This window comes from Apteryx mantelli, chromosome 1 (genome assembly GCF_036417845.1).
Source record: "Apteryx mantelli isolate bAptMan1 chromosome 1, bAptMan1.hap1, whole genome shotgun sequence".
Lineage (NCBI taxonomy): Eukaryota > Metazoa > Chordata > Aves > Apterygiformes > Apterygidae > Apteryx > Apteryx mantelli.
Genome location: NC_089978.1, coordinates 69,905,047 through 69,916,641, shown reverse-complemented (window position 1 = coordinate 69,916,641; position 11,595 = coordinate 69,905,047). Strand labels below are relative to the sequence as shown.

General features: G+C 40.0%; 1 protein-coding gene across 1 annotated transcript in view; it reads right to left on the bottom strand.

Annotated features, from left to right (window-relative positions):
- Positions 1–216: 216 nt before the first annotated feature.
- Positions 217–11,595, bottom strand: part of TMEM131 (transmembrane protein 131) — a 105,434-nt gene continuing 94,055 nt past the window's right edge. Inside the window, 10 exon segments of the mRNA XM_067294343.1 lie at positions 217–951; positions 953–1,237; positions 4,697–4,860; positions 6,180–6,277; positions 7,424–7,520; positions 7,614–7,735; positions 8,077–8,248; positions 9,017–9,175; positions 9,329–9,453; positions 10,851–10,978. Coding sequence (XP_067150444.1) covers positions 880–951; positions 953–1,237; positions 4,697–4,860; positions 6,180–6,277; positions 7,424–7,520; positions 7,614–7,735; positions 8,077–8,248; positions 9,017–9,175; positions 9,329–9,453; positions 10,851–10,978 — 1,422 coding nt within the window. The 3' untranslated portion in view covers positions 217–879.

Genomic DNA, 11,595 nt, shown 5'->3' with positions numbered 1-11,595 from the left:
CAATACTTTGTGCAACTGTGAACACAAGCTCTAGGTCTTAAATGCTATAACACCACACACTGTTGAGGAGCCATGTTTCATTTGCAGTGAAGTTTCCATTAATACAGGCCCTATGCACAGTAGATTTTGGCCTGAAGGCTGCCACTGCAAAGTGGATTCATGCATGCGCAAGTTCAGAAAATGCCTGGAGACAAACAGAATTACAGTAGACAGATCTTGAAAAAAAGCAGTATTTATTTTAAGTACAACCCAAAGTTGTATCCGTAAGAAATGCACAAGGTATCTTGTTTCTTCCACAAGTCTTGGCTGTGTGCATTTCAGTTCAACTTAAAAATGCATTCAGGTTTACAAATGTACAAACAGCACAGAAAGTGTATTACAGTCTTAACAGAATGCTCTTACATTCAGCCATTTTGCTCTTAAGGTTTTGTGGGTTTTTTTTGTTTTTTTTTTAAACATTCTTAGAACCTGTGTTAACAAAGACAGCCTTATTTTAAAAAAATACTCTGCATTTTAGCACAAAGTGCTTTATTTGTTTTAAAATTAGATCTTGGAGCATAATACTGGAAAAAATTTAAAAACCAAAACCGGTACTTTGATAAAAGTATTGCATGCCAGGACCATTTTATAGTTCAAATTGTTTCCTAAATAAAAAGTGGCAGATGGTAAAATATGAAACCAGTGAAATTGTTCAGATTTACAGGCTTCAGCTGTAGTTTGATTTGTGACCAGACCCAGACTTTTTCAAGCTTATCTGCAATCTCACACTACCATATTGCAAGATAGACTTTAAAAGGAGCAAGTGATGAAAGCATGACTGGGGCGGGGGGGAAGCAATGACCAGCAACAGCCTGAAAATGATGTTTCAAAAATTAGCATTCAGAATTGTATCATGACCTGGATAAAAGTTCTTTCCTTTTGCTTAATTTCAGTTTTCATGAGGGTAGTGTGAATTAGACCAAGGATCCGAGCTTCTTCTTCCAATTGTGGGGCTCCAAATTCTCCAAGGATTGTAGGTCTGTCCCATGTCTTCAGCAGGATTGGCAACAGTGGCAGCAGTCGATGGAGGAGGCGGCGGAGGCGGTGGCGGCGAGGAGTTTTCACTGCCCATGAGATCAATCCCTGACAATGCATTTGCTGGAGTGGCGAAGGGGAGGGCACTGTTGAGATTACTTGACCAAATGGAACTGCTGAATGGAGTGGTGGACCACAGGCCACTTGGGTTGCCAAGGATCGACTGCAGTAAAGACAGAGAGCTGCATAAGTAGCAGTTGAAGTAACCTGTATTTTCACCTTGTTGTTTACAGCCTCCAGCAATCTGTAAGAAGTACTGAATGTTTGGTATCTAAGCAAAAGCCAGCCCACTGTGGAACCCCTTCCATCTTCATTGCAGCATACGTATTTGAGCTTCCTTTAGAGCTTGCCCAGAGGAACCACACTACTATTGAACACCAGATGTGTGCGGTAACTGAATCAGCTGCAGAGAGTGTACATTACAGGCTTTTAGGCTGTTTTCATTTGAGCTTATACATTTCCATACCATTACTAATTTAGGCACTACTGTTATTCAAGCTTCAACACATATGGGCCAACAAGCTCAAGCTTAATTAAGCTAGCTAGAATGAGGCAGATAAACATGGATCATGTCTGGATAAAGACAACAAAACTCAAGTTGTAATGGAAGGTGGCAAGTGAAGTCCCCTTGATCCTTTTTTGGCAGTTTGCAATTGTCTCCTTACATTCAGACATATCTGTTACAAAGCTGTACATTTTGGATGAACCTACCTGTGTTCAGCCCCACTCTATCTCCACATATTCCCAACACTTTTTTCCTACCCAAAAGTTCTCCAGATGAAGGGGGAGGGGATAGGAGAACTAGCTATTTGTCATGGATTTCCAGTAAGTCTGCCTTGGCTCTCAAGACATCCAGAAGTCTCTGACAAATGGCCATGGTGCAGATGCAGGTGTACTGCAACACACATCACAAATGCATTTGGGATGCACAGGACAGTTACAGCAAACCTAGGGAATGCATGCAGAAATGAACAGGGCCCAGTTTCCATAAACCGTTTTATTAAAGCCCAAACAGTGGCAAGCAGCAAGTGATCAGAGGAATCTAATAAACTGTGCTGTGGGAAGCGATACCCAGAAGCAGCCAAAGATCGGGATGAGGAAGGTTAGCATAACTTTCATGCTAACATTAGCAGAGAACCTGGTACATGTAGGCTTAACACACTACGTACCTCAGGGCCAATAGTTTCAATGCACATATGCTGTAAATTCAATTTATAAATACACAGTAAACTTGATACATCCAAAAGGCAAAGGACTGGCTAAGCATGTGCTGCAAGGTATGCACATCCTTATGTTTGGTTTTACTGGGTGGAGCTAGAGGATCCCTTCCCAAGATCTCAGCCCTCAGATAATACACACTAACTAGTAACAGGTTAACCAGTATCAGCGTACTCTGCATCTGAAAATTAAAGTAAAAATCTCTTTGGAAAAGAGGGTGAATTCTGAAAATGTCTTAATTTCAGGTTAATAATTTTTTTTTTTTTTCCTGGAATGAAGATGTGTTCAACCTAGTCATATCTGAAGCTGGTTGAACACTTAACAAAAGGTCCTCGTAGGATTTGATATAGAGGGTTAGATGGAAATTTTGATCATACTAAAGGGTTACCAAGGCCACATCATTAGGTCTCTCCAATGTCACTATGATGTTGAATTAAACTAGGGTTACAGTTTATAATTGGGTAATATAACTAAATGGTTACATTTAAGCTATGCAAGCATTAGACTACTGAGCCTACAGCAGGAAACACTCATTTTGCTGCTCAGGCACCAACCCTAGAACACTAAATCCACTTTATTCCCTACTACTCGCAAAAGAGCCAGGAACTATTCCTGCATGCCCCAAAAGCATTTTGGAGGATCCGGCAGAAAGGCAATTGCTCATACAGTAGAAGCAGCAGCCAGGAAAGGAGAGGCAGAGAAAAGGACCTTAGATTAGACAGCTCCTCCTTTTCAAGGCTGGTGGAGAGAGGTACAAGTAGACCTGCAGGCAGCACGACATGCAGGGATACGGAGGAAAGAGGAGTAAGGGATTACGGTTAGAAAGAAACTTGAGAAGAAGTAGTACCAATGCAGAAAGGGCTTAAGGGGAGACAGAACCCAGAAGTTAAATGATACTTAGTGCAGAAGCAGAGAGCTTTGCAGATAAAATGGGAAAGCAAGAGGAGTAAGGATGATGATTGAAATTAACTCCCCAGAAACCTTCCTATAAGAGAGTGCAATACAGAAGCCACTACGTAACCGCTGTTTGCAAGAACAGCTTCAGCTCTTTTGCCAACAAGTGAGGGAAAGTACAGGGCCCAGCCTGGTACCTGCTCTCTTATCTAGTATCTTTATGTAGTAAAGAGGTTCAATGGCAGAAACAGCAAAGTTTTCCTGATCACCATAAGCACTTGAAAAATCACTGCCTTAAAAAAGCTTTGAACATTTTAGTCTTCCTTTGCTGCTTCTTGTTTATTAAGCAATCTTCTCTTGGAATAAGGTCCTAAAATGCTATTTTGCAAAATCTAGGTATTTGAAGGGATAGACTGACAATTATTCTGTACCATCTGCCTGGCTTGTGTCTCTGTGTTCCCTGAAGCACACTTCTGGGTATTTTTCAGAAGTGGCCAGTAAATAGATTAAAGCTAGAGAGATTGTGCTGGTTGTCCTGAATCCCTCCTCCTATCACACGATAAGAAATCTGTCTTCCATGTGACCAAAAAGCAAATATCACTCCTTACATAATTTCAGTGAGGTTACAGCTATAGTTGTAATCACATGACAAGGGACCAGTGAGTGCATGTCTATAAGAGGCTGTGGCCTACTTAGGCTTCCCCTTTCCCCCATTCTGAACTGACACCAGGTGAAGTAAACACTGCCTCTTCCTCAGTACAAAAACATTTTCAGAAGACAAGATGAAGAATGATTTCAGCTGGCACTGAGGACAGCTGATGAGGTGTAAGTTTTATTCTGACAGGGAAGCACAAGGATGAGTGAGCAGTGCAATAATCTGCGTAAAAGTTGTTTTTTCTTCTTTCGCTATACTCAAGATCTCAATCAAATCAGTAGTCAGTTTAAAGGCTTTACTTTATGCTAACTCCTTTAGTGTTTTTTCTAAGTTGAAAAGAATACATCTCATGCCTCAATTTTTTTTTAAGACAAGGCTTTTGGACTTTATCTTAATTTACAGTGGTTGCAACACTGGACTCAGCAAGCAGAATCAAAATCTGCGAATAATCATTTTGGCTATTTTGCAACTGTCTGTCAAGCTGGAAGTGACAGAGGTAGTGTTCAGCCACAGCACAGGAGCAGAAGGGCTTTTTCCACAATCCTTAAGCATGTGGAAATGAAACACACTCTTGTAAATGCTGTAAGATGCTCTCATGAGAAATATTTTATGTGAAGCAATTTACATGGATCCATCATCTGCAAGGGAGTGGACTAATTGGACTAATCACTCTTTGTCCAATAGCCATTTCAAGTTAACTACACAGAATGATGAATACATGTAACCTCCCTTTTCCTCAATCATTCTGTTGACTTTTTTCACTCAATTTTAAAAACCCTCTAAATGAAGGTACATGGCAGATATGGAACAGGTTAATAACAGTAAGAGAACACTGTATTTGGACTGAATACTTACTGCAGTTGTATGAGTTGGGGAACTCGAACTGGTTGGCCAGGAGGGTACAGAATCTGTAACTGAAGGGTCCCAGATGGATGATGGAACATTATTAAATTCACTCCAGTTTCTCTGAACATCCTGCCCATAAGGAGATCGAGCTAAACCAAGTTTACTAAAAACCTCTAAAAATAAAATAAAATAACGTCTGAGTATTTTACACTTCCTTTTTTTGTAAGAACAACAGTCTAATATTTTTCAGTGTATTTTGAGTATTTTTTCTAAAAGAACTGACATTAGAAAAGGTCACACAGTAACGCAGATTTCATGTGCCCTATATCAGATGGGGCTACAAAGTTAGAATCACAATTATAGTGGAGGAAAAAATATTATATACTTATTGTGCATCGTTCAGCATCAACCTATGGAATTTGTTCTGTTCCTGGTACTATACAATAGGCAAATAGTCAGGGACCCTGGCACAAGCACAGCAATACTGAAAACCCCGTCTGTTCCTCATAACAAGTTAACTGCAGCTGGAACGAGTGGCTGTGCCGAAGCAGCCTCTCATAAGCACAACTTGCTCACTTACCTTGCAGCACTCCCTTCCCAGGTACCTCCCGGTGAGGGACGTGGCACCGCCTGTGCCCCGGCCCACCAGACCCCCACAGCTGCTATAGAGAAGGACGGGCAGCACTGGCACTTGTGGCTCGCCTGGGCCTCGCGCACAGAAGTGATCCTGGGCGTCTTAGGACAGTCCCTGATAGTCGTCGGTGCCAAGTGCTTCAGACGAAGGTGAAACAACCCCACAATGGGGGTGGGGTGTTCACAGTTTGCAGACCTCCAGCATTTCTCAGTAGAGGTGCAATCCTTTTTAGAAATGCCACATATGATGGTTGTTTTGCTTGCTAATCTTTTGCAGACACCTTAAAACCATACTGTGCAATCCCAAGCATACACAGATCTACAGTAAGTACGTAGGGCATCCATAGCCTGCCTGCATCAAGGTCTCATCTTAATCCCCAGTTACTGAAAGTTTAACTAAGTATTTAAATACAGGAACTAATGGCTAGTTTTAATGTGGATCAGTTCATCATGCAGCCATCAAAAACACTGCAGCTTCACGCAAGAGGAAAGCAGCATGAGGGATGGGCCATTGCCTCTTTCAGAGAGCGGTGGCTTTAGGCAAGCGCAAAGTGTTCAGGAAACCACAGCCTTAGTGGCATGCTTTTGAGACCTACTGTAAAGCTTCCTGAGAAAGCGTTCTGAAATCAAGAAACTTCAAAACAGATATTTCCAGCACAACAAACAATTAAGTTTCCACTAATTCTCACTGGGCTGAAGCACAGAATACACCAGCAAATTTTTAATATGCTGTGCTACATGGTCATACTTTTTGGGGAAGAGAGGTGGGGACAGTGCCTATGTTTAAATGTGGAATGAAAACACACCATTCCTTTTCCTGTATTTGAATACTGAAAATATTTGGAAAACAAGAACTCACCTCCAGTTAAGTTAAAAGAATGTCCAAATGCAGAGAACGAATTGAGAGGTGTGAAGTCAGGACTGCTAGGATTGCTGATAGGACTCCACAAACCTGAACTAAATATTACGGAGCAGTGGGAAAGAGCAATAAACAACTCATTAACACAATATTACCAGTGATAATAACTTAGCGCTACATATATAAACAATTCAGACAGATACCTCATAGCTGAAAGAGTAATAGGCAGAAAACGAAACATTTAAAATATTTAACTGCAATCAAGCATTGGGGCATTAAGTTATTATTGTTTGACTAAAAGATTTCAGTATATATAGAAATACTCCTTTCCTGTGTATCTATCTACTTTGGAGCAACACATAGCTCTAAATAAAAAGTTCTTTAATCTGTAGGATGAGCTCCACACACCTGAAAGTAGCTCTTTTGCTCAGTTTTTCCAGGAAACTTATAGGGCCCAAGATGTAGCACAGTGTTTTCGACCAGCAGAAAAAAATTAGCATCAGAAGTGCTCAGAGGCCATACAAATCCTTACACTGTAGTTTGTGGGCAAGTTTCTTGAAAATACAGATGAGTTAACTGGAATCAGTGATAAACATTTACAAAAACAAACCAAAAATCCACCCACAAAGCTTGCTCAGAAAAGCAATTCCTTTACATACTGAAACTTGCACAAGTCTAGTTCCTATTTCAGGACAGTTACCAGATGCCCACTGAGTTTTACAACTGAACTGACACAGACACACACTCCAGAAATATGTCAAAAAAGAAAGTGTGCTTTGGGGAGTATGATTTAGTGTGGTTATACTCTGCTTCTACTCATAAGACAAAGAAAGTGGAGCTATCATTCTAATCTCAGTGTTAAATCTGTGAGTGAAGGACACTGCTGTACAGCCAGAAATTCTGCCTATAAGCTACTTCAAGTGACCTTGGTATAAGCTCCTCAAAATACTGAAAGAGGCAAGCTAATTTCTTGTTGTTTGGACGCATGGAAACAAGAGATTGTTGAGTTACAGGGAATGAGAAGGGAAATAAACCTCATCATATTCCAGATACCCTTCCTTCTACTTTCAAGTGACTTGTAAGTTCTGAATTTTTTTGTGAGGTGAGTGATGCTATGCCAGGACTTTAAAACCCAGACTTTCTAGGGACCCAAATGAACTCTTTTAGTACCCTGACAAATGTCATTAATGGCTTACACTCCTTCTTCTAGGAGCTCAGGTATTTGCAAGAGGTACAAAAATTACCTGTCAGAGCCATCACTGTCAACAACTGTGTAGGAAATGCTGATATTGCTGGAAACATCTGTCTTAGTTGGTGAAACCTTTGCTAAGCCACTGCCACCTGCAACAACATACATAAAATGAGTAAAAGTATAAAACCAGAACATTCAGGGAACATTCAGTAGTATTTAGTACTCCAAACTGGTTCCATTACCTGGGCTCTTGTCATAACCAGCAGCTACAGCAGCGAAAGTGGGGTTACCATTCCAGCCTGGAAGAGAAGCTGCCTTTGCCAGCTTGTGTTTGGTACCATTAGGCTGCTTGCTTTTTGTTTCACTAAAAAAAAGAAAAAAGAAAAAAAAGAAAAAAGAAAAAAAAGAAGTAAGATTTTGGACTTTAGCACTCTGATAAAAAAGGTAGTAATTTAAGCTAGCATTCTTGGATAAAATGAAAATGGTAACAACAGTTCCACATGTCCTGTAAGCACACATTTCTCCAATTCACCAAGTTGTAAGAAACCCCAGGAAAACATAAATAGCATGGTAAGACATGCACAGTAATATCCACATAAAGCAGTTTCCATGGGAAGAGGAAATGTGTAAAGGGAGATGCACCATACAAAGCACACAAATATCCTGTGCCTGTGAAATCAGTAGGAGGTGCAGATTTGGACTCACTTGCTGCAGCTGCTGTTCACAATGCTGCTGTAAGTGCCTCCTCGCGGCCCAAAAGCTAAAGATGCAGGAGGAGGAGGAGATGGAGAGGCAGGCGTTGGCGAGGGCTGTCGTTGCTTCAGGAAAGCATCTGCGTTCAGGGTTTGTAGAGAAAGTTTATAGAGGTTGTCTGTAGCTATAAAAGGAAGCACAAAATATCTTCCTATAGTGTTTACTTTATAACAAAGGCTGCTCAAACTCTGCATCCTTTCTGTTCAAATCGAGGAGGGATTACAAGGGCTATTCCCAGTTATCAAAAGAAGAGGTGGGTCCTCCACTATACTCACCTGTTGTTATTCAGGTTTACTACCTGTTTTCAAATTGCATTTCAATGAAAGCACCAAGATAAACTGATGTGTATGGAAGACAGAAAGAATGACACTTTTAACACTTTTTGAGTGAGCCCTGTGGAGAGGGATGACTTAATGTTTACATACAACCAACAGGAAGGTGATTCAGTTTCCATACAGGGGACTTGTAATGCAAACAAAAAGCTTATAGTAGTGTACTAACCATCGCACTAAGGTGTTTTCAGTGTTGCCTCTCAAGGACAGATCATTTGACTAGTTTCAACTCTAGCTGCAGCAGACTTAACCAAGCAAAATGCCTATTTGCTGTAGAAAATACGTATTGTTTTCAAGCAGTAATTCACACTTTCTCAGTTTCCTCAGCAACTGCTGAATCCTGATCATCACTGGACAACTACGGAAAAACCCATGTTCTGCTCATATTGTTTTCAAACCACTCAAATTCTACCAGACACTATCAATATGGGGCCTATAACAGAAAATGGGAGCACAACTACGCAGTGAAGAGAGGACCAGATGATCTATAAACAAATCAAGCCTGTCTATGGATATTCATGGCAGAAGACTAACTCTGTCATCCTCTAATGATTACTTACAGCTGCCGGTTTTGTGAAGTGGCACCGAGTCCCACTCGGGTGGTGGAGAATCCTTTTCCCCTTCTGAGCTGCTGGTGTTTCCTAGCTCCTGTCCAGAACCACTGGGGAGAAATTTTGCTAATACTGATGGCCTGCTCTCCATTAACTTATTGTTTGGACCTATTAAAACAAAAACCAAACCAAGTCCAAGGACGGTAAGGTGAACAGCTCTCTTCTCAAACAAGACTTAGAATTAAGCAAAATTAACCAAAGGGGTTACAAACAAATAGAAAATAACACCCCAGAAAATTATGGAAAATTGCCTTACGCTACCTCTTGTTTTTGGGAGGTTTCTTGATTTGGACCCATTCGTCAAAAGGTGCTGTGTAGATATTTTAGATGGAAAGGTTTTGCGCTGCTTGCTTTCCATTGGGGGAGTATAAGACAATTCCAAAGAACTAAATGAAAACAGACATCAATTTATTTTTTTTGCTCTCTGAAGCGCTGAAGAAGAGTTTTACATATATATGCCACATGGTCTTACACAAGCCTGGTCTCCTGTGGCTTTCTTATGTCAAGTATAAGCTCATCTTCAATAAGCTCATATTCATAAGCGTAGTTCTGCTGTCATCTCATATTTCTCCTATATGCAGCTCCACCCTTGCAACCTTCCTAACCCCTGGCTTGTATCCCGTCCACACATTTATTACAGCTCACTCACCTTCCAGGAGTAGCTTTCATCCGAGCGCTCCAGGATTACAAAACCTAACTGATTATAGAGCCAAGCAAGAGATAGCAACTGCCCTTTTTCCAGGATCTCCCCATTTTCTTATTAGATCACATGCCCCTGATATGCTATTGCCATGAATGTATAGCATCATTGCTTAAGAAATGACATAAAACTATTCAAACCCACCACCAAATTCATTTGCCTATATATACTTCTTTTTCCTCCAGCTATTTGATTCCCTCTCTCAAACAGTGAGCTTTCTAGGGGAAGAATTATTTCATCTATTTCTTGCAGAAGAATTCCAATCCAGCTCTCACTGGGGCCTTTGAATACTGTGACATGTAACAAACCTATGATTTAGAAGATAAAGGAAAGAGGATAATGGTAAGAAGAAATAAAATAATAAGCAGACTTTATCAGGCAAAGTTTTCAGAAATATTTTGAAGAAAAGCACTGTATACTAAACACTCAATCTAAAGCATGGTTACTCTAGTATTAATTACAGAAACCGGGAAAACACAAGCCCATACACCCCACTTGAGCCTTACAGAGTTTACTCTTTGTGGCACTCAGATCAGTGCTTTCAGAATGAACTGCATAAAGTAAGACAAAGGTTCTTTGTTTTCCCCTTTTCTGTAAACTACAATCAACCATCTGTCAGTAATGGAAAGGGCAGCAGCCTTCTCTAAGAACATATCCAAGACACTGATCTTACACTATGATACAAAAACCAAAACTGCATGGCTGTCATTTCACCAAGGCATCTAATAGCACTGGTGTAATATTGACTTACTGTGTTGCCACTAGAAGCTCCTGTAGAAACATTAACCTTATTTTGTCTGTGATACTTGTTACAAAAAACTTAACGCTGCTTAACCTGATTTTCTTCTTCAGATCTAGTTCTCATTTTATTAACGCACTGCATTCCCATCAAATAATTTCTTATTTACAAGCTTCAGATATTCCCTGATACCCAGAAGGAAGAGGAAGCTGCCTAAGGCTACCTGCTGCTGTTGCCACTAGCTAGATTGGCAGTCACAACAGTTGAATGCACAGATTTTTATCCACCCATCGTCCCTTCAAGCACGATGCCTCCTTTTATTAATAAAACTTTGCTACGCTTACCTGGTTTTCACATCTACAGGGATTTCTTTCTTGATATTTGCTAGCAGTTTTTTACTTTTCTGTTTTACTTGGACTGTTTCATGTTCATTTTTTTCTGGTATAGCTTTTCCCTTTTGTTTTTCAGGCTCCTATAAAAGACATTATAAAAAAAATCAGTTTTTAAGAAAAAAAAAAAGAGAAGTCTCTCTTGCATCAAGATATACGTAATATAAATCAGACTGAAGAAAGAAAGTTATTCAAAAACCATGAGTATTTTTGCAGCATAGAAAGTATCTTTTTACTAATCAATGAGGATACCTATAAAACATTGTATCTGATTTTCTAGATACTTCCATTTCTGCTTCTCCAGAAAGCAAATTAATGTGCTTCAGACAAATCAGATGTTCACAAATCCACAGCTTCTCAGGCCATGGCCTCTAAGTCTGCTCAAAAAGATGCCAACTCTGTACTGAGACCAACACTGCTTTTATACAGCAACAACAGATGTAACTTTTACAATTGCATCATCTGTTATATGCAGTCCAGGTCATCTAAAACAGGTTCTCTACTTTCACCAACTTCAGCATTTAAATTATTTTTTTCATACTTCTAAGACTTTCTGAATATGAGTACACAAGGTGATCAAACTAAACACTAACTTTCAAAATGTATTGGATAGATTTCATTTTTTTTCCAGAAAGAATCCCTATTATTTCCAAAATTCAAATTAAAGACATGCCCAAATTTAGGCTTGCTTCTATTTTCT